Source organism: Ciconia boyciana, chromosome 9 (genome assembly GCF_034638445.1).
Source record: "Ciconia boyciana chromosome 9, ASM3463844v1, whole genome shotgun sequence".
Lineage (NCBI taxonomy): Eukaryota > Metazoa > Chordata > Aves > Ciconiiformes > Ciconiidae > Ciconia > Ciconia boyciana.
In genome coordinates, this window is record NC_132942.1 from 415271 (window position 1) to 443016 (window position 27746).

The window sequence follows — 27746 nt, forward strand, 5'->3', positions numbered from 1 at the left end:
GAATTGCCTCTGCAGTGGGACTGGGGAGCCAAGGATCGCTGGAGCATGGTGCTGCCGTGGCAGGATGCTCCCTGGGAGCAGAGAAGTGTCACTGTCCTCTTCTCTCCGGTGACAGATGGCAGAGATGCATGCCGTGCCCCGGGGCATGTATGACGGACCCGTGTTTGACCTGACCACCACCCCCAAGGGGGGCACCCCTGCGGGGTCAACCAGGGGGTCCCCCACACGGCAGACACCCCCCGTCAGGAACCTCCATCAGTCTGGATTTAGCCTGTCAGGTGAATACATGCGGCGGCTGGGCTGGGAGAGCACAGAGCCACTGGCCACGCTGTCCCAGCCCCTGTCCTGGGGTGGGGGGCAGCTGGGAGATGGCCTGGGGCAAGCTGAGCACAAGAGTGGAGTATGGCAGGGCGAGACCTTGTGTGTCCCTTAAAGGACACGGCCGGAGCTGGCCCTCTAACCGGCTGCACCTTGCAGTAGAAACAAGGCAGACTGTGGCCATGGAGGTGCCAGCACAGCATCAGACCCTGCTCTTGCTGTGTGGGTCTGTTCACGGAGGAGCGTCTACAGAGGCGTTCAAGCCACTGCTGCTCTCGGGGTCGTTACTGGAGTTGGAGCACGTTGCTGTAGACAGCCTCGGGAGGCCCTTTGGCAAGACCCTAGGCTGCCTGACTGCTCAGTCCTGTGAAGAAAATGCTCTTAACTTCGCTTTCCCCCTTCCCTTTGTGCTTTCTTGTCCTCTCCCAGGTACCCAGATTGATGAAGGCGTTCGCTCAGCGAGCAAGCGCATCGTTGCGCCCCCGGGAGGCCGCTCCAACATAACCTCCCTGAGTTAAATGTCCCTGCTGAGAAGGAAACAAAATCCCTGTTCAAGCGAAGGAAAAAAAGTGGTACGTTGGTGTTTAAGAAGGAAAAGCAAATAAACCTGTTCTGAAGAATCAATAAGCCTCAAGCCTTATGTTTCACAAATGCTACTTGCTACCTAGCTTTAAAGATATTGCTTCATTTTGTTTTATGCATAGCCTTAAAATTCTGTTGTTGTTGTTGTTGTGGGTTCAGTCGGATTGTGTTTTTACTCTTGCTTTCTGTATGCATGCCGCTCAGACAGGTTGCTCGGTTCAGTGTGTTATTGGTGTTGAACGCGTGTGGGATGCTGCCGTGTGGGACAGCGGGAACGACCTGGCATGGGCGAACCGGCCAGGCAGGTGAAGTGGTGGGGGCCGGCCGGAGGCGTGGTGTGGGACAGGGAGGGCAGGTTCAGGGGAGCTGGTAGGGGCAGGTGGGTCTGTGTCATGTTCATGTCCTTCGTCTCCACCCAACGCTCATCAGCGTTTCACCACGAGGCCCATGGGGGAGCCTGAATCATCTCTGTAACAGCTGTCACAGCACCTCATGTAAGGAGTTTTACTACTTTGTACACTTTATTAAAAAAAAAAAGTTGTTCCTTCAAACAACTCGTGTTGCTGGTTGGCTTTTTTCTTCCTCGGGCTGCTGCCGCTGGGCAGGGGTGGTGCGAAGCTGTGCCCGCGGGCGAGCTGGGCAGCAGGCCTCCGGGAGGGGCTCTGGGCTGTGCCTGCGCTGCAGGAGCTACAGTTGGGACAGGCTGTCAGATGAAACTGTGCGGTGCTCGCTGCTGGAGTGTCAGGGTATCGGTGTAGCTTCTCGGGCAAAAGCGAAGGTATCGACAAAACGGCGTGTTGCAAGTGTTTGTAAAAGCCTGCTCGGTTTGTCCGTCTGGTCCCTGGCTGCAGCTTGACCTGGCCATCGCAGGCTGTTAACGCCTGGCGAGAGCTGCGCCTGTCATCCGTGGTGACAGAGACCAGCTCCGCACGGCGCTGCCTGGGCACGGTGTTCGGGTCTTCCCAGCTGGGCCTGGCTTGGAGGCTGTTTTCTGTGGGCACCTGTGAGTTAATGCTCCCCTTCCCTAAAGCGGTGTTTATCAAACCGAGGGTCACAGCCTTCTAAAGCTGGCAAAGCACGCAAAAAACCCCCTTGACTGTTTTGTAAATATTACAAAAATTAAGTGTCAATTTAGGCTGTGCTAAATAAATACACTTTTTTTTTTTTCTTCCTTAAGTATTTGACCTTGAAATATTTATTTTTACATGCCTGCAATTCAGACAGGACAAGTTGTCCATGCAGCAGTCCTTAAGGGGCCATGCCAGAATAGTTGTGCCAGGGGTGGGGAAGGCTGTTCATACTTAGAAGTTTTGTGAAGTTCTGCTATCAAGTAATTAAAGATTTTTCCCTGTTGCCTGGTAGTGATTAAGCTGAGATTGTGCCTCTGTTTACAGAGGAAGAGGGGAAAGGACACATGGTTTTAGAAGTCTTTGGGGAATTTTTAAAGATGCGATGTTCTTACCATTTAAGTTCTTGAGTTTTGTTTTTTTTTTTTTTGTCAGCCAGTACAACAGTATTTAGGCAGCAACAGATTTTTCCCTAGCAAGGAGCAGGGCTAGTTTCCTCATCTGGGGCCCCAGACAAACACATTTATGGTGTATGAACCTTCCTGCTACCCACACGAGAGTGAGGTGATTGTAGCTGTGTGCTGAGTGGGGGACAGGTACAACTGTTGGCACAGTCCCTCTCGACCGCGCCTGGCCCCCGACCCCCCCAGACCTGGTGCAGGACTGGGCAAAGAATAAAGGATCAATGGAAAACGCTGCAGGTGCTCTGGCTAGCCCCAAGGAGGACAAGTCAAGGCAGAGAGACATGGAGACCCCTACCCGCTCAGCAGTCTTACTGCTAGAAAGCAAGGACGGCTGGGGAAGGGGAGAGCAAGAACACAGCGACAGAGATACTAATTTGGGTGTGCTGTGACTCAGCAGGAAAAGGTGGCTTTCCCATTGCAATGACCCCCTCTGAGGACTTGGATAACCACTTACTGGTGAACTGATTCCCCTGCAGCTTTGCAGCTCCCTGGACAGAAAAGGGTCACGCTTTCCTGGTTGGTTGTTTCCGTGCTAGCAGCGTACAGCGATGCTGCTGCCCCCGGCTCCCCAGCCCTGCACGCACGCTGTGCTGCAACTATGCCAAGAGCCTGACCCGAGCAAATAAAACCAGGCTATCGGGCACAGCGTGTGGAAGAAGGTGGGGGTATGGCAGCGCGTCAGCCCACGTGCCTGCGGGGCACTCGCCAGCTGCGCAGAGGAAACCAGGGCACGCCGCACAGCCAGTGCTGCAGCCCTCGGTCCCTGCAGCCTTCGCCCAGAACCACCTTCCCCTTACCCTGCCACCTTCATGTGATGGCAGCAAAGAAACTGCTATAGTCATCTAAAGCTGGGGAGCTGCTTCTCTTCATGGTACGGAGGTGAAGGTACATACTGTCATGGCACCATGTCGGGAAGAGGATGCACCGTGCAAGTCAGAACAGGCCCCCTTTGCGTTGCTGTGCCAGCATCCTCCCTATACCCTACCTGTTAACAAAGATACCAGGACCTACAACCACATTTGTGCCACTCACATCTCTGTTAGAAATTACTGCCAAAAAAAGCCGGATGGGTGAAAGCAGCACAGAAGCTGTCCCCTGGGGGTTGGAGGGGGCAGGGAGGAGGCACAGAGGCAAACACCAGAGCTCTTAGCACAGAGGGAGTGGAGTGGGGGCTCCCCCAGCGTCACCCACCACAAACCAGACTGCCCAGAGAATCCATCCCCCAGAGGTGGTGGGAGAGGGCCTGGATGGGACCCCGGACAGACCCGCCGTGACCATGCTGGGCTGCCCTGCTCAGCCGTTCTGCAGCACAGATGCGCTCTGCTGCATTCCCCAAGAGACACCGCCCGCTCGGAGGGGAGACCCAGCCACGGAACGCAATCCCCGGGAAGGCTCCTGAGCTGGTCTGAGCAGGGGAAGGTCTGGCTGCTGCACCCTGGCAGGAAACCTCTTCCTACGCTGAGGTCATACGCTAGCTAGGGAGCAGCCGGCAGTGGGACACCCCACCACTGCCGCTCTAGGAGGGACCAGAAAGTGGAAGACACCTAACTAAAGCTTATTTTTAGGTGCAAACTGTGACTGAGCTGCTCAGTGCTGGGATGCCCGCTCCGTGCCACTGCAGAGGCAGAACAGGCAGACAGGACGTTCTGGTCAGTTGCTCGGACGGGCGATCCCCTGCCTTGGATTCAGGCATGCTTGCGGGAGCAGAGATGCTTCTCTGCCAGCAGTCACAGGGATGGCCACTTGCCTGTGCACATGCATAAACTGCACATTTCCCAAAGCAAACCGGACAGCCATCATCAGATCAATGAGAGAGGGATTATTCATGTGTCAGTCCACCAGAAGCAGCTGTGAAGACCACTGGGAAGTCTACTGCACCAAGCTGTGTCAGTAATGGACCGAATCCACAGCTCCATAGGCAGAGGGTGTCTGAAAGTCTTCAGCCAGGGGAAAAGCAGATTTAAACTGAGAGTCCAGTAAAGTCCTAGTGGGCTCTGGGCAAGTGGAACACCCATTCTGCCTTGCTATGCAAGTGATCTCAGAAGTAACATTGACTTTTGATCATCTGGGAAGGAGCCTTTCCTTTGCTGTTGGTTTTATTCAGATTTTTTTTTTTAGTTGATCAGATTTAGCCAGAGAGAGACAGGAAGGCACAGGGGATACAAAGAACACCTTTGGGAGGCAAATGGTTCATCACACACATTATATTGCTGAGAATAGGAAAAATGTCAAATAAGGAGGTGAAACCTCAGCTCTGCCAAAGCATTTAAATAATAGCATCCTTCCCAGCATTACCGTAATAGAAATGCTTTGGCCAATCTCAGTCCTAGCAAAGACTGCACCAGGAGTACAGCTGTTCCTGCAAACACTAGCTGCTTAAATCAAGCGTGATTTCAGTGGTAGAGAAATTAAAAATACACATTCAAATCTACCTCTGGTGTTGGAAGCCAAACCCCATCAGATTGTGAGTTGCAGCAGTTTAATGTGATGGTGAATGGGATTTTCAGGGTGGCCTGGAAAAGCATCTGGATGCCGGTTATTCGTCACTGCCTGGGTGTTACCTCCATTTCCACATCTGTCTGCGTGCTCTGATCACCCACCAGCCAGCCCCACTCTGCGAGAAACGGGTACAGGAACCAGCACGGAGAGAGGAAGAAACCTTTGCTGCCTCCTCCCAGCTAAAGACGGAGATCATCGCCACTCCCAGCCCTCCGTGCCCGCACTCACGGGATGTTCGCAGGAGGCACCTGTAAGCAAAGGCCACCTTTGTCTCCATGCGCTGGTGGAGGCCCTGTGGCTGAGAGCAGCCTCTTCCAGCTGTGAGCCTCTGCGGGAGTCCCGACCTCCGCAGAGCCTGGACCCACAGTGCTCTCGCGGACCCATCACCAAGACTGATAGCAGCGATGCTGCCTCTACAACTGATGCACGCTCAACCCCTCGGTTACGCTGCTGGCGGTCACCTGGCAGGCAGCAGCAAGGGCGGTGATGCTGGCTAGCCAAGCTGAAAGGGTCAATACTGTCTCATCCATTTTCACACAGTCACATTCCTGCCACCAAGAAAGGCAAAATAATAGGATCTGAGTCTAACTGACTGTGGCAAATTGCGGAGGCAGCACCCACAGTCTCTGCCCCACACCCAGGATCTGCCGGCTCTGGGGTGGAAGGCAGAGGGAGTGGGTGCCCCAGCTCCCGCCCGGCCGCCCTGCCCTGGGCTGGCAGCAGTGCCCCGGCAGCAGTGGACGAGTCCGATGGCCCGGCGTCGTGAAGGTGTGTGGGTGGGTGTGCGCTGGCCCCACGAGCAAAGCTCCAGCAGGGGCTGCGCTGCTCTCAGAGGTTGTTGTTCTGGTTGTTCTCCTTGTAGGTGCCTCTGCTTTTTGCCAGTGTTACGGGCTGGATGTCGTTGTGGTGGTGTCTCACCCTTAGAGAGAGAAAGGGATGGTTGAGCTGTGAGGGAAAGAAAGCCCAGGCAGCGCCAAGGCCCACGCAGTGGTGTGGCTGCCTGGGAGCATCCTGTTCCCTGGCACGAGCCGCCACTCGCCCTGCAGGGACTGCGCTGAACCCCCCGCAGCGCTGAGCCCCCGCAGCACCGAGCCCCCGCAGCACCGAGCCCCCGCAGCACCGAGCCCCCGCAGCGCCGAGCCCCCGCAGCACCGAGCCCCCGCAGTAACAGTCTGCCTGCACCAACAGGGCAATTAATGCAGTTCATGGCTGCGGGCCCAGCCCTCCAGCTCAAGAAGAGGAATGCCACGCCAGTCCCTGGCAGACGACAGATCAACCAGCATTCACCAGTACCTGCTCTCCTCAGCTGCCTCGTTAGTAAGCTCCTGAACCCCATCTGCAGCATTTGCCGAGGTGGCCCAAGCCCCAGGTCTGTCAAAGGCTTTGGCAAGGGCCGGAGCCTCTGATGCTGCCTCTGTATCAGTACTTACTTTTCTCTGTTGAAAACAATGAAGTCCCTCTGGAGCATCTCTAGGTGCTTTTGAAGATGGCAGGCCTTTCACATTGGAGTAGAAAAATAAAGAGATGGGAAATAAATTCACAATTGACACAGAAAGACATTACAAGGACAATTTCAAGGAGATATAGCGGTATCTTTAGGTATAGAGCATCTTTAGCACTGCGGTGGGGAGAATGGCATTAAGAGCCTCCTCTCATACAAAACCAGTGCATATACATGCTGCCTTCCACCAAAGGGAAGATGCGGAAGAGTCTTGGGAATAAAGTTGGTCACAAGGGGAAAAAAAAAAAAAAAAGGTCTATTTAAACAGTTTGCTGTGGTCTTGCTCGATGGCAATCAGCTTTCTTGGAAAATGAGAGAATTCCTTGACCACACGCTTGTACCTGCTTGCTCTCACCTGGGAGGAATTGGTTTTGCTGGTGTCTTTCTCCTTCTTAGCCAAGCGCTTTTTTTTCTTGTGAAGAGGTTTGGATTCTAGGATCATTTCTTCCAGTTCAAAGGTTGGGTCACAGTTCAGTCTGCCTTTCTGGAGGGGAGAGAGAGGTGGCCTTAAGTGGTCAGAGCCTGTCTTGAAGAGTCTCATAAATTGGACTGCATCTGGGAGCTAAATTTTGTAAAAAATAAACTGATTACAACCGCACACATAGCCAGAACACCTCCTGTACTTCTGACATATTTTATCAGTTCCCTCAGCCAGGAGACGTTGCCAAGGTGTGGCAATTGCTCTTTTGTGTTCACTGCTTCTACTCAGCCCTTTGGCTGCTTCGAAGTGACAGTGAGGGTGAGGACAAGGACCGTGTGTCTCGGCTGGGCTCTGCCTCTGCTGGGAGGAGCACAGCAGCCTGCAAAGCTGGTTTTAAAGCAAGACGCGTACACCCACTACAAAGAAAACCACCAACAGAGGGGCAAAATACATACAATTAGCAAATATTCATAGTTTAGCCCAACTTTTGTTTGGCTGAAAACCAGTCAGAGTAACACTGCACACAACAGTCCTTGGATTATTTTCCGGAAGGGTTATGCTACTTCTGTGCTGCTTTACTCCAATTAAAAAAGGATCAGAAACGCTAATCTACTGTATTTGTTATTTTACTATGAACAATGGGCTTGTTAGGGAGAGTCATTACAGGAAGAAACAATATCATAAAATGGTGGGTGATCTCCAGGCTGCTAATGAGCCCACGTCCGCTCATTGGGTTTTGCGTTTGAAGAGCTAGTCCTAAGCAGGGCTGCTCAGAGAGGCGGCTGGGCGCAGGACGGCTCACAAGCACTGCCGGCGCGTGTTTCATCTAGCATGCCATGGACAGTCCGGAGCGTGTAAGACCAGTTCTGCATCCAGAAATTCTGGGAATATTATAAAGAGAGCAGATCAATTTTGGGGCACCCACACTTTGTAGTCACCCCCCATTACTCTTTATTACACCCATAGGGAAGTGAAAATTTTGCCCTTGCCTCTCTTTTCCCCTGTACCTCACGACACCTGGTGCTCTTGTGGAAATTTGTAAGAACTTCCCATGATCTGGTGCCAGCACGAGGACAGGCTGCAGCATCTAATGCTTGTGCACACTGAGAACCTTTTAAGTTAAAATTGCCTTACTGTGGGAATGAATTCTGGCATTATCCTTTTCTGGAGAACAGCATCCCAGTTCACATCTGACAGATATGGGAAGTCCTGGACATCTCTCAGCTGAGAAAAACGCTTCTCGGGGTTCGGCTCAAGCAACTGCAGCAAGAGTTAAATGGAAGAGGTGAGAAAGTGAGACCCTGAGATGCGAAATCAGAGATTAGGTGCATACAGATGTGTCAGTGGCAGAGTTACACCCGGTAGCGGCTGGGGCAGGGGAACGACCATCAGACTGTTGAGTGTGCATCTGTCGGTAGCTGCTTTTCGAGAAGGAGCTGGTTTTGCCCGTGGTGAGTGGGACTGTCAGAGGGAGCCGGGGAACCGCCGAGGGCTGCGGTGATGGCGTGCAGTTACGGAGGCCCTGGGGACGGAACCCCAGGGCAGCTTTGCCCGTCATTGCCAAGTGCGAGGCCGAGGCAGGTTTCCGGTTTGGGCCGGTCCGCAGGGTCGGCCGTGCCTCACCTGGTGACAAGGAGCAGCCGCTGGGGTCACCGCGGCCTCTGTCTCCGTCACTGGGGCTCAGGGAGGCGTCCCGGGGACACCCCGCGGAGCGCAACACCGCGCTGCGGCGCCCGGGGCCGGCCGCCCCGCTCCCGCGCCATGTGCCGTCCCCAGGCTCCGCTGAACGGGGCCCGGGACACGCAGCGCCGGTGACACTGCACGAACACCGGCGCTTCGAGCGGGTGCCTCTCTTCCATTGCTCTGGCTCAGCTTCCCTTCACCAGCGTATGCCAGGGGCTCACAATCTTTAACTCTATTTATTCTCGTTTCTATGAACAACTTTCATCCCCGTGTTAGGAGCAGGCGATGAGGCGGCGGTGACATTAAACAATTTGTCCAAGCTTAAAAATAACCATTTGTTTCAGAACGGGGAGTTAAAGTCATGCCTTTGTGTTCCCAATTTAATACCATATCAGTAAAACATCCCATTTGCTCACCCTAGTAATGGAATATTCATAAGTATAATTCCCATGTGAATAATGGATTCACGCTGCTTATTTTCAGCATTTTTTTAACACTGCTGTAGGAATTGCTTGTGTGGAAGGAAATGACTGACGCGTGTCTCTGGAGTTCAAGGATTCAACACTGCACAAACTCCTGACAGGACACACTCCAAAAATCTAGCAGGAAAACCAGAGAATCCAAACCCTCCGGGAAGGGGCGGATGAGGCGGCCCCCCGGCCCCCGCCTCGTGCTGGCGTGCAGCTGGGGTGGGCAGCGAGGGCTGTGCAGAGCGTGCGGAACAGAGACGTCCCTCACGACGCATTTCCTTCTGCGGAGCGCTGTGCTCCAGTCCTAACGCGCGTGATGCGGCTCCGCATGAATGATAATTTGCCTTGAACGTTAATAAATACAAAAATTCACAGGAGATGTTTGAGCCAGGACAGAACCACAGTTGGCCTCATATATAATACATCTGGTTGTTAAACCAGACGCAAAGGGGCACTTGGAAATTTAAATAATTGTGACATTGCATTATTTATTCACAAGGGAGCCTATATGGCTTGCGGCATGTTGTGGTCCAGGAACAAACTTCCAACATAACAACGCAGAGGACATCTGCAGTAAATATCCCTATATTACTGCTAGGCTTAGTGAAATATTAGCTCCATTTAATTTTAAGCAAATGGAGATATTCTTCAATTTTCTTCTTGGCAAATATGCCATGATTCTGCCTCAGCAAAGAATGGATGTCTCACTTTCATTAAAAAGTTTGAGAGTATTTCATTAGAGATGACAAATACTTCTACGTACTATTTGGAACAAAAAATAGATGAAGGCTACATTAAGTACTACTTTATTGCCTACACTTATGTGAAAATTAGAAAACTATTTACATACTTTCCAAAATTTGCAGCTAGTGCTGTTATGCAGGGTTCAGTATTTCAGCTTTGCTGCCACTGTATGCAAAGTGTCTGGCACTGTCAAGCGATAGTTTTGTTTATTGAAGATACGGCTTCACTTCAAACATTACTTCAGCTTCAAAATTATTCCAGTAATGATTTTGAAGAAATTTTGATAACAGCTTTATTAAAAAATAATTACAGTGGTGCATAAACCAGATGGCATCAAAGGACTGCAATAGTGTCAGCACTTCTTGCAAATCTTCTCATTATTGGGAAATTCATTTTTTTTAATTTAAAAAAATATGCATTTTTTTGCCAAATTTATTGACACATATATTAGTATCTACTTCTGTTACGTTATTCCAGAGAGACAAAGTTATAGGAGAAACTCTGGAAGCAAAGCCTGCACGTGTCCTTAGAAGAGCGGCACTAGCAGCAGCGGTGCTTGCCAGCACAAACTTCATCCCCATCAGTCCGGGGCGCGGCACTGCGAGCTGCTCATTACACCAGTGCGGCTACAACATTAAAAGCTGGGCATTTACCATACGGTACCGTCTGAAGGTCACCACCGCTGGGTCTGGACACAATTTGCAACGAATCCCCACAAGTTACGGCAAAGGCCACAAAGCAGACTGGAAGGACCGGCTGCCTTCAGCAGGCGCCCGGACACAACACCCCCGGCCCGAAGCCACCCGCTTCCACGGCTGCCCTCACCTTTTTGATTAGCGACACCATGTCTGCGGACCAAGCAGCAGGGTACATCACTGCAGCCGTCTTGAGCATGTGAGCAATTTCATTTGTGGAAGTGTTGGAGCGAATATGATACGGCCTCTGTGAAAAATGCCAGAAGGAAAGCATTTTAATTTATCTGTTTTTTCAGACTCCTTGGGAAATCTTTTTAGAGCAAAGAAGCTCCAAAAAAAGTCTCTCTGTACTCTCCCCAAGCCTCCGTTGAAAGTCTCTCCCTGTGCGATCGTAGCTCAGTTGAAATAAACAAAATAATCATGTCAGCAAGAGCAATGATGATAACTGGGTATCTAAACAGCATGGCAGATAGAGGCAAACCCCCAAAGTCAGAGTCATTAGCCAGCTTGTGTTTTCTTGGCCTTTTCAGTATTTGTATCTTAAAAGGCCATCAAAAAGGATTTTACATATATGGTGCTAGGGTTAGAGCATTCCCAGTTTTCCCCGTAAAATGTGCTGCTGTTTTCAGTTCTTCACTCACGTTGGCGACGACGCAAGTAAAAAGGAGCAGGATTTCTCCCACCTATCAAATCAGCTGAAAAAATAATGTCCCAGGAAGGGTGACAAGTCCTGGGTGTGACACCAGGCTGCGGGATGGCCCGTCCCTTCTGCCCCGTGACCAGTGTCATGGCGCAGGGTGGCTGAGCCGCCTCTGAGGAGTACTTGGTGCCAGCAGGAGCGGAGCCAGGCCACCCCGGCACCAGCCGAGCAGCCGGGAACTCAGTCCGCAGTGACGGGCAAGGTACAGCCGGTGTCATCGGGCAGTACCGTCACCTCCACGTTTAACTCCTAACTACAGCAATCCTACTGCCTATTTTGAAAGAGAATTTATGATGGTAAAGTGTTTCCATTTTGAAAGATTTTTGATTCCTGGATTTTTACAGTATTTCGGGGAGGGTGAGGGTGTAGTAGTACATTTAAGTACATAAAAGTACATTTAAAAAAAATAGCATCTATGAATTGTGAGATCAAATCAGGTGCATTGTGCTTAACGCGTACCGACACTAGATGGACCTCAAGGTCTCCCTTCACTTCCCCCATGTGGTGACCACCACCGGTGCCACCATCTTAGCCACGGCTGTGCCATCAGGTTTGAGCACCCGACAGCACTTCCACTCCCATCTTTGGAAACAGTGCCATCAAGTCAAAAGTCAACGTGATGACCAGTCCTGCAATTCAGTTCACATTACAACTGGAAAACTCAAATATTATATTAATATGTTTACAGGGGGCACATGGCTTCAGTTACCCAACAGGTCAGACAGCCATGTCCCCTTAATGTGTACTAACTTGACCACTCACAATTTGAAGTACTCAAATTCATTTGAAAATCTGTTCTTTAGAATATATTCATAAATACACATTTTTTTAGGCATTCTGCAAAGACTGATGACAGAGTTTCTTAAAAACGTGTTTTGCATACTCGTACTGAAAGAAGTTTCCTAGCCCCACAAGATATTAAACAACCTTTTGCTTAGAAGAATGTAATTTAAATAATTTTGTCCCACTTTTTTTACACTTCCAAAACACTAATCTAAATTGTCTGTCTACAAGGCCCCCAGCCGTACTTGAGTCAGCGGCAGAACACTGACGTGACAGTCAGGGATGGTGCTTTATTAATAATTTACACATTGCGGTTTGCTTTCGCTCAAACTGCTCAGTCTTATTACAACAGCAATAAGACTTTTTTTCTCAAGTTTTCTTTTTTTCCTTGCAGAATGGGAGCCCAAAGTAAATTATATTGCAGCCCAAACTTCAGGAGTTGTCACTCGTTTGTGTTGCCCAGCTTACGCCAACCCAGAGGCCCTCGGGCGCAGCGGGGAACTGTCGTGACGCGCTGTTCTGTATTGCGACAGTTTCTCTAAGCTCTTAGCTGTGCTCTCAAGAACCCTGGTGAAGATGTGGTTTCTGCTTCCTGTGCTGTAATAACCCTTAAAGCCTTGAATTTGGCTTGACCCTTTCATCCCCACTAAAAAACATTAACCTTTCCAACAGTGTTTAAGGAAAGAGACGGATGGGGACAGGAGCCGCGCACAGTACCCGGGTCCTGAGCAGCTCGTAGGCAGTGATTCCCAGTGACCACCAGTCCACAGCGAAGGAATAGCCGGTGGGTTTTGTGGAGTTAAACATTTCAGGTGCTGCGAAATACAGAAAAAGGAAAGTTTGCCTTGCTGCAATCTCAAGTGGAAATCAGCAACACCGAATGCTTGATCCATGCCACAGAGAGCATCCCTGCTATTCCACCTAGGACACAAATTAGTGTATTACCTGTTACAATGCCTTTGAAAATTTCTGCTTTTTCCTTCAAAACAACGGCATATGGCTGGTAGACTGGTCCTTTACCGAAACATCGCTGAGGCGGACACGAATCAGAACGCATGGGTTTCCTTGCAGTAATTCATTTTTCGGTTTTTGTCAGGTTCCTCGCCTGCTGTCTCAGCCTTGCAAGGCAGAGGAATCCCACGCCCAGGAGCCTCAGCGTGGAGGGAAGCGCAAACACCCGCGTGCAACCCACCCTGACCTCCCGCCCCGACAAGCGCCGTGCCGCCGCTGGTGCTGCTCCCTGCGGCCGCACACCGGGACCCGCCGACCTCGTGCCCTGCTCAGCCCCGCACGCGGCCTCGGTGCGAGCCAGACCTGACCCACTTCCAGCCCGCCAGCTTAGCCCAGATGCTTGCCTGCCCTGGGAACAGACACGCCTTGAAACCTTGACCCTGCTGACTAACGACACCTGCAATTAGCACGGTATGAAACATTTTCTACTCTGTTAAAACCCAAACAAGCGTTTCAGCTCCTCTGTGCCTTACTCTCCCCACTGGTGAAATGGACCGTCAATAATTTCTACTTCAGTGGACTGTTACAAAACTTAATTGATGAATGTGTGTAAATGATGGGATGGCCCTGAGAAACAGGTGTGCCATCACCTTCACAACTGGAATGTTTAATGTGCAATAAACACAATCCAATTCATTTGGATTATAGAATGCTTTACATAATCACTAAGAGATTCACTAGACCCCGATAATTTCCTGCAGGGCACAAAGCACTGTAATGCCAAGCGTCCTGGTGCAGAGCCCTTCCTGCACCGCAGTGCTCCCGCTCCTGGGCACCCGACAGCCCCACGGTCCCCTCCACAGAATCACAGAATTGTACAGGTTGGAAAAGACCTTTAAGATCATCGAGTCCAACCGTAAACCTAACACTACCAAGACCACCACTACACCATGTCCCTAAGCACCTCATCCAAACGGCTTTTAAATACCCCCAGGGATGGCGACTCAACCCCTTCCCTGGGCAGCCTGTTCCAGTGCTGGACAACCCTTTCAGTGAAGTAAAATTTCCTAATATCCAGTCTAAACCTCCCCTGGCGCAACTTGAGGCCATCTCCTCTCATCCTGTCACTTGTTACCTGGGAGAAGAGACCGACCCCCACCTCTCTCCACCCTCCTTTCAGGCAGTTGTAGAGAGCGATGAGGTCTCCCCTCAGCCTCCTTTTCTCCAGGCTGAACAACCCCGGGTCCCTCAGCCGCTCCCCATCAGCCTTGTGCTCCAGACCCTTCCCCGGCTCCGTTGCCCTTCTCTGGACACGCTAAATCTCTGGACACGCCTCCACGTGGATCTCTCAGTGCTTCTCTGCCCACAAAGCCCAACAAGAATAAACTCCTGTTGCTGACACAGGACTTGCCCACCATGCCACAGTAAATGTGCTTCGGCATAAGCACTAACCCTAATTCACTGAATCTAGGCGTAAAATCGGCCTGAGTATCTCCTCACCTCCGCCAGAAAGCCTCTCTGCCCTCAACTAGTGCTCAGTAGATCTTCATGTTGGAAAGCTGTTCCCGTCCCACTCATATCTCTTTGTTCATATTTAAAGTACTTCAGTCTGGCAGAGCCTAAATACAGCCTCACACAGTGAACGAAAGCAGGAACGTTACTATGCAGTGTAAACGTAGACATAGTGCCAACTGCACCCTTGGCAGGGAAAAGCAAATTTTAACTGAAGGAAGCCTGAGAGCCACAGCTTTTTAGGAGGAGGTTACCAGGCTAATAGGAAGTGGGTGGCGGCACAGACTGAAACGCTCTTTCTTAGCAAACAAATTTCCCTTTTGAGAGTAAGGAAAAAAAATACTGTAGGATTTCTGCGTGAGCTGGGAGGCAAGAAGTGCTCTAAAAAAACAAAACAGGGAGCAATGCTTTCTTTTTGTGCATGTTTTCCTTTTTAAAAGGATTGCACTGGTGGTGCAAAGGTGAAAGTTCAGTTTGGGCACCTTGATCACAAGGAGATTCCCAGGGGACTTGGAATGCCCTACGGGATTTGGCTGCACAACAGCTGTAGGGAGGCTGCGTTATTTAGGTCTGAGAGACAGTGTTACTGCATATGAAAGTACGTGTTTTGTGTGGAAGGGGTTGTGTTAGCTGTATAGAAATGCTTTTGAGTGTTTTTGCTTCACTTAGGAAGGTTGAATTTATGGTTACAAAGACTTTTCTGTGTAATGTTTGCACAGGATTTCTTTTAGCATTAGCGCAGGATATTTCTCTCTGCTTCATTACCTGCATGCTCTGGCCCCAGTTCCTCCCAGGTATGTCAATGTAACTTTGCTTTATGCTTATTAACTGTGCTTGTGTGGTAAGTATCAGGTGGGTCCCGTGCTGTCTGAAAAGTCAGCTGCTTCACTGATTTGACCAGTAAGTGAACGTAAGTAAGTTTTCTGTACTCCCCTTATAAAGGGGAAAAGAAAAAGAAGCAATTTTTTTTTTGAGTAGTAAGGAAATGAGGTCTGCATCAGGAGCAATCACTGTGTGTCTTCCTTCCACGTGCGTGTCTTGATTTGCTCATGAAAACTGTTTCTCCAGCTGACCCAAGGCTGCCGTGGAGCGATCCACTGGCTCCAGAGCCCCTTTGCCCCAGGAGAACATCCCCCCATGCACTCCGACAGCTGCCTGACAAGTTTTCTAGCCTGGGACTAGTCCCATGCCATTGCCTGGAGATAAAAAAGCTTCCTAAAACCTGCATTTTTTGTGAACTGAAAAAAGCAGGGGAAGGGGATGGTATGCAGCTGTAGCAACCAGCCCACACTCAGCTCTGTGGGCACCTGGAGGCTGGTACCCCACTTCCACAGCACCAGCACTGTGCTCTGTACACCACGGGCAGGTCAGTGTGCAACCGGGCTGAGCACTGGGGAACGGACTCGACAGCCCCCCAGAGCCTGGCCGTGGCTTTCCCTTCTGTACACCTCCCTTTCCGGGGCTGCACCTGGCTGGTTTTCACTTGCTGGCAGAAATAGCCACGTCTGCTGCTACTGGCAACATAGGTACAACAGGAGGGGTTTTCAGAAAGACTGAAAAATAGGCTCAGCATTTACCTTCTAATTGTGGTGGCCGCTTCCGCACCAGAGGTGCCTCCCTTTCCTAGGGGCAATGCACGCCCGTCCCCCCGTGCTCTGCAGACCCCAGGTACAACTGCCCTCCCGTTCTGCTGTTTGAAGGCAGGATGCTGTCCTCAGCGGCAGAGACCAGAGCTAAAGCCTCAGTCGCCTCTTTCTGATGCAGACCTGGCATCAGCACAGCAATGCTCTCCACTGTGTCAGCCTGACACCAAAATACGGGCTCTTCCCTCCCATGCAGAGCGGATGCTGCAGCCCAGGAAAACAGCAAGTCTTAAGTCTACTCACTTGGCCTAAACACAGAATAATCCTAGTTTTTAAAGCATCCAGTTTATATAAAAATTCAAGTTATGAGCTACTGATGCAGCAGTGTAAGACTTGTGCTAATGTACTGAGGGACCAAATACAAGCCTTTGTGCTTCATTTTCCTTCTCAAGGGTAGCAAGAGCATTTCATCATTGCTACATGGCTTGGCTGCTGCTTGTGAAATGCTCTGAGACCTCAGGAGTGCAACTATCTTACTTCATAATCAAAACCATGCTGTACAGTATGGCATAACAGCACTAAAATCTGTGTTTGCAGTACGCTTCCTTTGGTCTGTTGTGCGGAATCAGTAGACGGATGCACATTTTCCAGCTGCATCAGGGTGTTACTGGGGAAGGGCTCCCGTCACGCTCCCCTGCAGCACCTCTCGAGGCTGTTCCTCATTTCAAACAAATGCATGCTTTCTGTTACATACCAGGAGGAAAAGAGTTCAAACCCTCACCAAAAAAGACTTCATCTGCATCCCACCACAGCTGTCAAATCAAGCCCACAACATGCCAATTCAAGAATACATAATTGTCATCGGTTCTTACCCATATACGGCTTTGTGCCAGCAATGGTGGTGACTTGTATTTCTTTAGTCAGCATCGTGGCAATATTGAAATCGGTGATGTGCACGTGTCCTGAAAGACAGAGGTTAACGTGTAACTTGATTTGCTTTAATTTCATACAAGAAACAGCTTTGAACCAGAAACTGAAAGTAAAATACTCTGCGGAAAGGAGTTTCCAGGAAAAAAATATTCTGGTGGGAGAACTGATAGAAAGTATTTCAGCTTGCAGGCTGCTTACAGATGTATCTCGTTACAGCAAATGTCCCCTTATCTACCCTTTGGGGAGCAAAAAAATTGAGTTCTCCAAGAAATCATTTAATGATGATTGTTTTGAGCCTTTCTAAACCTGGGGGGAAAAAGAACTGACCTTTTCTCACAGAAAAAATTCCACTATGTTTTGGGGGAAAAAAAAAAAAAATCCTTGATATTTTTGGCTTTCTAGCTACTTGCCCTTTGGTGCTCCCAGGTACTAAGCACTCTCTCCACTTTCTTCTTTAGAGGATGTCTCTACAATGGAACAAAATACCTTTGGCAGCAAGCAAGAGCCTTGCGCAAGAAATTCAGACATCATGAAAGCCCCCTTGTGGGGCAGGAACGGTTTCTGCCATCGCTGCTACAACATGCACAGCTGCTGCCTGCGAACCGAAACGGAAATAAGAGGTGGATGTGATTTGCAGGGATGAGAAAGGAAATGCTTCCACCTAGCTCCTGCCTGCTCTTTTACTTGCACTTTTTTTTTTTTTTTTTGCAAGCAATTAATTGATTATCCCTTATTCACTAAACTCTTATCAGTGAGCAGACCAACCATGTACAGCAGTACAGGTGATCAATACAAGGCTGGCTTCACTGAAGTGAATTTCTTTGAAACTTGTGGGTGAGTTCAGCCTAATTCTTCTGATTAAATGCAGGCGGTCTTTTCTTCTTCCTGACCTCATGCACCTTCTCCTAAGGCACTGAACGTGCTCACCCCTGACAGAGCTGGGCTCGTTATCAAAAGCATCAGATGTTTTGGATGTTGTGTTTTGCAGAGTCATCACCCTCCTCTGCAACAACAGAGGGTGGCTGAGTTGCTGCTGTTCCCTCTAACCACAGAGATCAAATCAAAGTGGCTTTCTACTGATGGAGGCACTATGATAATACTTCCCTCAGACATGAGCTTCAACCGCTAGAAATTCACTGCTTCTTTAGTTCATGAGTTCAAGTAGAATAAGATCACCTTTATATGTCTAAAAGTTGATGCCTTGGTAATGAAGTCCTGTTGTCTTGTCTGGATGCTATGAAACATTTAAGTAAATCTTTACAGTTGTGCCTATATCTGTTCTATGAGAACAGTGATACAAGTTTGCCTGCTGCAAATATCTGATCTAGCCGGGAAAATTTGGGGAATAAAAGTAGAATTTGTGATTTCACCTAAAACCGCTGTATCATGTCTGTGTTCCTGCCTGTGTCTCTTCCACACACCGTGCAGTGTGTAAAGCATATGATCCTCTTGCCCGCACCCCGTATTAGCCATGGCCAGCGTGCAAAATGAACCCTGGAGCGTGCACATCCGAACTGAGTGTCCTGCGGCACGGGACGACGTGTACAGCTCCTCTGGAGACAGGCCAGGAGAGGACCAGCACCGGGGGAAGCAGGCCTGCCACGCTTTGTGCAAACCCGGGCACGTTCAGTGTTTGGGCTGTGAGTTGCCAGGGCCAAGGACCACCTCTGTTAGGCACTGGCCCCTGCCCCGCACCGAGCCCTGGTCCCTGCACCTCCCGACACTGCTGCTAGGCAGCCAGACCGGGCAGACGCGACCCTTATCCGGAAGGCCCTGGGATCACGCCACAACCACCTAACTTCCACCTCCATGTCAGCACCTGGCGAGGACGAAGAAATCCTTCAGCCCCTCCCCGTGAAGCGATCATCCAGCTCTCCAGCCACTTCCAGTTCCGCATCAGACTGCCTCAGGCGGGGAAGGGGCCGGGCCGGGACGGCTGCGCAGGACAGCGACCTGCCGACAGCCCGCGCAGCGGGGCCCCGGCTCTGCACCTCCGGGCCCTCTGCGCCGCGAGTCCCCCCGACACAGATCTCCCCGTCGAACCTGCGGTGCTTGTCAGGCTCGAGTTTGAAGGAAGAAAGGGAAACTTGAGGTCCCTCTGGTGAGCCATGGGCACTGCTGGGAGAGCGTACGCGAGGTGTCGGAGCTCGCCCCTCACAAGGTACCCGACCGATCTGTCAAGAGCACGTCTCTCCTTGCTGCTTACACCGCTTTACAAAATCAGCCGGGCCCTCTCTTCCTCAGTCTGCCCACTGAAGAACGGGCATCAAATCGCTGGGGAGCACTTGAGAGAAAAGAATGACATACAACTGTCTTGTCTGGATATGTCCTCTACGTCCTTGCATTGTTTTTTCTTTCATCTCTAGCTCTCATTCCACTTTCTGGGGAGCCGTTTTCATAAATATGAATCATAAAGACTTATTAAGAATTGGACATTCCAAGCACAAACGTGCCTTTCTCTGGATGCATCTTTTCAATTATTCACTTCAGATAAATCACAAGTTTTATAAACTAGCCCACTTGGGAAATTACCAAATCAAGCCACCGAGGCCGAGGAAGACGGCGAGGCTGAACAGCGAGGGCAGCGTTACAGAACGGGGTGAACTGGCGGCCAGGGATGGCAGCTACAGGAGGGAAGCGCTGGGCGTTGCTGCCGAGCTTTGGGGTCAGACTTTAAGGCTCGTGTTTTCCCGATTGCTCAGCGTCTCTAACTGCAGCCAGTTTTGACGCAGCACAGCCGGAGCTGTACTCCGGGCACCATGTCCTTCCCGAAGCTCGTCCTGCTGCCTGACATTGGCACTTCCAGATCAAGCCTTTGGTTCTGCATTAAGGCAAAGAATTTTCTTATTATATTGAGCACCTCTGCTACTGGATAATTCCTTCATCTTTCTAGAGCAACTGTTGTGCAAAACATATAAGGCTTCTGCAGATTCAACTAAGGTAACATTTTAAATAATAGGAAACTCGAGACATTAGGAGCTGTGGAGTCTGGAGGCTCTTGGACAGACTGTGCCATAACTTTCTTATCTGAGATTAGAGAGCAAATAGGCTATGCGTGCAGTGCCCGCATTGGCATGAACTCACCCATTTTAGCGCTGCCCTCAAGAACTTTTCGGCAGTCGTACAAGAAATAATACCGAGCAAAGCCATTACAGGGCTCTTGCAAAAAACCTCTCAGTTTTACTAGAGATAAAACTGAGCTTTTCTTCCATTTTATTAGACAAATGACCTGGCCAAAAACTCCTGATGAATTAGTCACAATTCCTGGAAACTGCCATCTGTTATATTCTTTTATTGCCAGGTGAGCTGTGCTGTCATTGAGCCAAATCGATAGACTTATCATTAAAGGAAGAAATCACTTTGTGCTTGGAATGACTGTTGAAGGTGGTCATCTGCTGAGGATTTTTTCATTGTGGGACCTGATCCAAATCTCTGATATTGAACAACTGCTTTATTTATTGCACTGAAAGACATTTGCCCGATATTCCACTTTATTTATGGCTCACTTTAATTTCTTAGCTGAAATTGATATGGTAATATAGAATGTCACCCACCAGGGTGACAGAGGCAAACGCATGAGGTGTATGTTAAGTTCATGACAGTTGGCAGCAGGACAACGAATTTCAACATGTGGCATCCTGAGAGGCATTTGTCCTACCAAAACCTGAACCGGCCTCCCACACAAAGATCAGACAACGTGCACAAGGGCTCCTGCAGCCTCGTCAGTGATGAACGCCAGCAAAAAGGGCGCTGCTGTTTGTAACAGACATGGGCGCCTTTCAATACATAAACCTGAAAGGGTGAAGGAGTCACAGCTGGAAAGGAACGTCACAGCTGGAAAGGAAGATGGGCCTAAGGGCAGAGTTAGGGGCCCAGAGGCGTCTAAAAAATGAAGGACTGAAGTCTGATTGCTGAAGGTCTTCAGGTGCTTCATACTCTCAGGGGACTGGTCTCAATCAAGAACATTATAAAAAATTGATGTTAGCAAATAGCATATATTTTGTGATCACACTTGTGAAAGCCTGGTGAAGAGAGAGGAGAGGGAATGGGGACCTGCAGCTCCGTTCCACGGGGAAAGAGATACTGAAAAACAAGCACTAGGCTACATATAGATAAACATGCTACAATAACAGTTGCTCTGGGGACAAGAAAAAATTGAACTGTGTGCACAAAGCTCTCTGTATGCATGAGAGGACACACCTTTGCTGCCATGGATGAAGAAAAGAAATACTACAAGCCATAGGCAGAAGGACACTGAAGTCAAGGGTACATCCACAGAAAATAACTCTGAAACCTCTGCAACAGACAGTTAAAACATCACAGCGAGCAGAGAACCGGCTTAAAAATCAACCCAAATTGCAGTGTCATTACAGAAGTTTGCAGGTTATGTCCTGCTGAGCTGAATGCAACTGCAGAGACAAGCAGAGCTTTTTCCCCTCTGTTTTTTCCCTCTTCAGGGGAATCCTGTCCTCCATTTCCATGGCTCTCGTGCTCCCTCTCGGGTGCCTGTCACCCCAGTCCTACGGGGCGCAGAGGCAGGGCGGTTCGTGGAGGATGGTCACAGGTCACTGTGTCCGCTGCTGAGGACTGACCGAACGCAGCCCCGCACCGGCTCTGCACGGCGCTGGCTGGGAGGGCAGCCCCGGGCCACGGCGATGCCGGGAGCACCCCGGCCCTGGGTGGCCGAGCAGGTCCGCGTCACGTCAGTGGACGCTGCCGGGAGGGAGGACGGGTCTCTGCATCGGTCCGTGCATGGGGCAAGAGCAGGAGAAGCACCGAGCGAGGCAGGAGAGAGGCTACTGCACTTGGAGGCAGAAGCAGCTTTGCTGACAGCTCCTAAATAAATAACTAGCTAGGACTTTGAAATTAGAGGTCATATGCAGAACGGGCAGAGTCCGGGCTTGGGTGCTGCCAGGCAACCCTAGCCACACACAAGAGCCACGGCGACTCCTTGGGAGCTTCAGCATCTCTGTTACAGCCCCTGAAGTGATAATTAATTCAGATACACCTTGTCCCTGTACTGACTGTTTCTCTTCGAGTGCCTTGCTGCAGTTGCTAATGAAGATTTCTCACGACAAGACAGTTACACGGAGTTTCAAAAAATACGAAACAACAAAGTGTTTTTCTCATGAGTTAAAAGCTAATAAATATCAGACAACTCTTCACTGCGAGAGCTTTGCCAGGGCAAAAAATGTGTCTAGAGAGTAATGCAAGAATATAGCAGAGTTTTGCCTGAGAAAAAGAGTAAAGAAAAAATGATAGCAACATCTATAATATACCCAGCCCCAAATCCTCTTCAGAGCTCCCTCCCAATGTCAAATGCTCAAGGAAAAAGAAAATACCTGAATGAATATTATCTATTCAACCATAATTCATTCTGTTTGTGATCATACATTGCACACAGCCTGCAACTGCATGAGCATGCCCATTCAAACGATTACATTTTGAGTAGTCTTAAGCAAGAGCCGAGAAGGTCTTAAATAAGGTCTGCTAGGCAACTGACCACAAGCAGCACAAAATGTGTCGTCCCTGCCAGTGCCGTCTAGAGGCACCGTTGGGTCGGTCAGTCTGTTGGTTAAACACTCGGGCACCCCCAGAAATACCGCAGCAAGACAGGGTGCCCAGCGCCCCGAGGGTACACGACGCTGCCGCTCAAAAAGCAAAAGACAGCAACCAAGGCATGGAAGGATGGTCCCGCTCCTAACTGAACTGAGGGAGAGAAAGTCCCGTTCCTAACTGAACTGAGGGAGAGAAAGCAACGCAAAATGAGGAAAACAGCAAGCACCTACACTCGGGTGTCCTGTTTCTGACCCTGCTTTTATGTATATGCACGACCACAAAGTAACTGGCACTTACCATGCTCATCCAGTAAAATGTTGTCAGGCTTGATGTCTCTAGGAAAAAAGGCAGAGAAGGGGAGACAGCCATTAGCCTAGAAAAGTGACGTGACAGACGGCTGCAGACACTTTAGGAAAGCCCAGGCGCTGGGGGACACACTTCCAGAGACACCATGGCCTGGAAGGTCTCTTTGCTGGGGCTCTTGAGCTCTGATGTTCCGGCAGGGTTTGATTCAGGCATAAGAGAACGACTAATCGAACAACAAAAGCAGAAATGCTGGTACAGGGCTACGGCTGTGAAGGCTGCTGTGGTTTGGTCTAGCAGCACCCAGGCAGTCCCCCTACAGTGTGAGAGCTTCTTTTTATCTTTTTCCTCCTTTTACTTCTTAATCTGTTTCAATACTATATTGAGAGCTGTTCCCCATTTACTCAGTAAAAATCAAATTATTTTAATATCTTTGTTCTAGAAACAAATGGTTTCTGTACAGGTTTTGTTCCTGAATAAAAAAAACCAACAAAAAAACCCAAACACAAAATAATAATACCTATAGCAATGCTGTAGGGAAATGTTTTCCATTGAAGGGAGAAAACGTACACCTGATACGCCTACTGCATCCACCCGAGTGACTTTACAAGCCATTACCTGGTTTTAACGAGCTAATTACATCAGTCCCCAGGCACCGGCTGTCAGCCTGGGCCAGGCACCTGGCAACTCAGTGCGCCCTAAGGAGACGGTCACCAACGCCGGGCGGGCAGGCGGGCAACAACCCCGCACTGTCCTGATGCTTCCCACCAGGCCCAGGGGCTCAAAGGGAAGAAATGAGCAGGTCTAGGACTTTATCTTTAAAAATGCAATCACTAAGATAAAGTTTGAACTCACCTAGCCACCCGGAATCAAGAGAAGACGTATCTAATTACTGTGTAATAGCTTACAGTTCTCTGGCATCTTCTCACCCAAACTAGTCCAGTGGGTTATAAATACCAGTTGCCTTCCTGGGGCCCCCACAGGGACAGGGACAGGGACAGGCACAGGGACAGGGACAGGGACAGGCACAGGCGTCCTTCCCAAGAGAGAAGGGGACGGCTCCAGGTAAGCGGCTGGTTTTCCCCGTAAGCGCAGCAAACCCGCGCCGCGGGCCAGAGCCAAACAGGCCAGGCGGTCGGAAGCACTGCGCTTGATAGTGAGAAATGCTGATGCCGCGCTTTGAGAAAACACTAATTGAAGGAAAAACTTTAAGAAATACTTCAGCAAAAAGAGTTTGAAAAAAATGGATGCTTTGAATCCCTTGATACAAAAATATTTTCAAAGTTTTGAAATTAACCATAAAGACAGGTTTTTGTTTCTCATCCAGTTTTCAACCTTTTTTTTCAATTATTATTTTTTTTATTTCCACTGGGGCCTTTTCTGATCTCAGTCTGGTATGCAGCCTATGGAATTACACCAGCACAGTGAGATCATTCCCAGGATGCAAACAATGAACAGGGATCTTTTTATTTATTGGTTATTTGTATATTTACTTTTTATAAACTGGTTATACCATTTCCTAGCCTGAAAAAATTAACGAGTGTTTCCCACTCTTCTACATGTAGGCGGGAAATAATTCCAGCCATCAGTCTGTTTGCTGCCTCTGCACAGCTTCGTTCAGACAAAATAAGCAATCGCTTGCCTGTCTCCTCACGTTCCCCGTTACAGATGTTGCAGCGTAATCGACTCAGCTGAGTCACTTTATCAATCTAATACTGTCCCACTGGGTTACAGTGTTAATTAAACAACTTGCATTACAGTGTTAATTAAATCAGTTGCAAATTTTACAGACTGTTGTACATGTTTTGTTGTACTCCATTCACCTTAAACACCTATAGCTGCTTGAAATACACGTTGCAGCCTGAACTTTAGCTTCTCCCCCCTATATTTAGATAACCCTCTGGGAAACGCCCGGGGTTTTGCCCCTTGGCGGTCCCTTACGCTGCAGCCGTAGCGGACGCCAGCCCAGCCCCCGGCGACGCTACGGCCACGCGATGGCAGGGACGCAGCTCAGAACGGGGACCGCGGCCCCCCGGGCACCCTGCGCTCCCTTAGCTGTCGCGTCCTTCACCGTGACGGGGAACAGCCTCCTTCTCACGCAGACTCGTTCTTACAGCGTCGAGTAGTGAGGAACCTCCAGCCCCTTAGTCCGATAAGCACTACTACTAATTGCAACACACTACCAATAGAGAAGGGTTGTGCTTGTGCTTCCCTTGGGCCCGTGCCCCACTCGGTTTGTTCAGGCCAAGCCAACACCATGAGGATTCACCCCTCGCTGCCCAGGACAGAGACAGCCGAGCCTGCATTTCACGATGTTTAATTCATGCTCATCCATTGTTTGTGCCGGTGAGCAGGTGCCGGGCGGAGGCGGCGGGCGCAATGCCCCCGTCACCGCACGCGGCTTCGTGTCCCGGACCACAGCAGCGCCCGTTGGAGCCTGAACGGGGCAGCTGGGATGGCCGGCCTGCCAAGATCAGGTGCGTCAGAGTAGAAATCTATGCAGGTATAAAACAAAACAAGCAGCATGAAAGATGAGACTCCTGAGAAAGTGGGAGCTCTCCCCAGGGAGGCCTGGCTCCAATATCCCCAGGGAGCTCTCCCCAGGGAGGATCAGCAGAGCAAAACCTCCCCGGTGCTCTGGGGCTCTCCACAGCTGCGGAGGGCACGCTCCGGGCACGCCAAGCGTCAGCCTTCTGCTTTCTCATCTCAGAAATGGCAGCAAAACGCTACGGACGTGAACGAGCGTTAATCTTCATCAGCCCTTGAATTGCGTGTTCCTTCCCTTACTAACAACCAGGATCAGTTCAATTTTACATTTTGTACCGTGCCTTATTTTTACACCCCACAAGAATGCTCTTCTGGGGTGATATTTATAAATGAGGCAATCTTCTCCCGCCTTTATTAACCCTCTGCTAACCCCTCCCTGCTCATACCCCCTGTTGGCAGCTACTAAGTCAAGCCCTCGGGCCCCGAGGTCTGCGCTGCCCAGCGCACCAGGAGGGAACGGCCGCACGCCTGCCCATCCGGAGCCAAACCCTGCCTCTCCGGCCAGGGAAAAGCTCGACCTCCTCTGTTATTTTGCAGGCCTTTGAACGTGTGGGAAGAGCTCAAACATTTTTTCACTGGCCATGAAAAATCTTGGTGGCCAAAAAGAAACTCTCACCACTTCCAGAAAGCGATTTAATCTCATACAGAAAAAAGCTGTGTTTGGTCCCATTCCCTGTCTTTCAGTGCAGTACAGAGAGGGGAGCAAAAGGGAGACACCTTCGAGTGTGACAGCAGAGGAATTCCGAATGCTGACACCTACCCTCCCTGGCCCAGGACGGATATTAAGGAGCTACAGCTGATTAAACCTATTAGAGACAGCTTTTTGCAGGATCAGCAAACAAATCAAATATGCTGTACCATAGCTATCCCAGAGGGAGAAATAACATGCTCCCTGTTGTCTGTGAAATGCTTTTCTCTGGGAAGCCTAGCGTTTTACATAAAAGCAAATGTACATGGGAGAATATTTTGTTTAGTTCTTAAGCTTCTATCTGCCCTTTCATGTCAAAGAGGAGCAAGTCTGCCCCTGCGCAGCCTACGGGCATCAGTCCACCGATGAGGTCCCAGCTGACCTGTGGATGATGTGCCGGCTCTGGAGATAGTCGAGCGCCAGCACCAGCTCACAGATGAAGAGTTTCACGGTGCCCTCTTGGAACCGCACGTTTTGTTGGAGATGGTAACGCAGGTCCCCTCCAAGCAGCAGGTCTACGACCATAAACATATCTTCTTCATCCTGGAACGAGTACCTAAAATGGCATAAGCATGGTTCAAGGATGATAGTATTAAAAAAAGACAGGTTAAAAAGGGACATATGGTACCTCTGGGAATACTCATAATTTCTTGGAACTTTTTCACTTGGTAAATAACAATTTCATGATCTTTCCATGCTCCGTTTCCCGCTGTGACTAAACTACCACCTATATTCTCAAAATAATTGAGATGACAATAATTTAGCTTCAGATCCATAACCAAGTCAGCACAGCTTGTATGAACAACTACCAGCAGGCCCACTAAAAGAACAGGAACCCAATGTTTTTATGTGGAACTTGTTACTATCAGCCACTTCAAAAGCAAAGCCACATCCAAACCCATTGCTCTAACGCAGCTTGCTGCTAATTTCCTCCCTTGGAAGATCCCTTCACTTGCTGCCAAGTCCCAGCTGGCTGAGCAATTGGTAACTCAATACAGCAGTGGAAATCCAGCTTGGAGCTCTGGATAAACGCTGTCTCTTCCCCTTGGGGTTCACACTCAGCTCTTCCAGATGGACATTTCATCTCCTCCAAGCACCCAAGGGAACTGACCGTAGGAGCAGTGTAGAGAGGAGCCCTAAACCAGCATGCACAGCCCTGCCCAGACTCCCAGCCGGCAGACTGTGCACCAGAGGCACTCGGAACCGGGCTCTGGTTCTCCTGGCAGCAGCCTGTTAATGAACTGTTTGCTCAGCACAACAGGGGATGCAGCTAGTATCTGCTCTTCCTCTTTAAGTGACCTCATTTGATGCAATTATTTACCAAGCGTCCCTTTGAGACCATCTAACAATCAGCTACGAGCTTTTTTCTCATGGATTTTTTCTTACCCATACACCTGCTTCTTGATGTGATGAGCAGCACCACGAACCAGAATATTACTCCACATGAAGCCTGCAGTCTGTGTATCATTCAGAGTGCAGGAAAGCCAAAGGCTATACCCGAGGCCAGGGATGACACGATAAGAGCAGAACCAGGGAAACTCAGATGATTTGCTCTGTACAGGTCTATGCATATGCTGTTTAGTTCTCAGCTGCTGAGTGAGTTTTGCCTGGAACTGCTCGTTCAAGTAGGAAAGCAAAGTTTGGAGGTATGTCCAAAGCTCTGGGAGGTCTAGATGCATGGTTCTCATTCAAACCCTAGTTACAACACTGAACGGCAATACCATCAAGACCATGAGAGTTCACCTA

The 27746-nt window shown here is 49.8% G+C and overlaps 2 protein-coding genes across 3 annotated transcripts in view; one reads left to right on the top strand and one right to left on the bottom strand.

Moving 5' to 3' along the window:
- DPYSL3 (dihydropyrimidinase like 3) overlaps positions 1 to 1433 on the top strand; it is a 44236-nt gene extending 42803 nt beyond the window's left edge. For both annotated transcript variants that reach the window (XM_072872259.1, XM_072872261.1), the window contains exons 13-14: positions 116 to 278; positions 748 to 1433. In XM_072872259.1, coding sequence (XP_072728360.1) covers positions 116 to 278; positions 748 to 836 — 252 coding nt within the window. In that variant the 3' untranslated portion in view covers positions 837 to 1433. The remainder of the gene's footprint in view (positions 1 to 115; positions 279 to 747) is intronic.
- Positions 1434 to 5758: 4325 nt separating this feature from the next.
- Positions 5759 to 27746, bottom strand: part of STK32A (serine/threonine kinase 32A) — a 35777-nt gene continuing 13789 nt past the window's right edge. Inside the window, exons 6-14 of the mRNA XM_072872638.1 lie at positions 26383 to 26556; positions 22760 to 22797; positions 16846 to 16935; positions 12645 to 12742; positions 10575 to 10691; positions 7987 to 8112; positions 6787 to 6915; positions 6361 to 6425; positions 5759 to 5849 (exon numbers count right to left, since the gene is read on the bottom strand). Of these exons, the coding sequence (XP_072728739.1) occupies positions 5759 to 5849; positions 6361 to 6425; positions 6787 to 6915; positions 7987 to 8112; positions 10575 to 10691; positions 12645 to 12742; positions 16846 to 16935; positions 22760 to 22797; positions 26383 to 26556 (928 nt within the window). The remainder of the gene's footprint in view (positions 5850 to 6360; positions 6426 to 6786; positions 6916 to 7986; positions 8113 to 10574; positions 10692 to 12644; positions 12743 to 16845; positions 16936 to 22759; positions 22798 to 26382; positions 26557 to 27746) is intronic.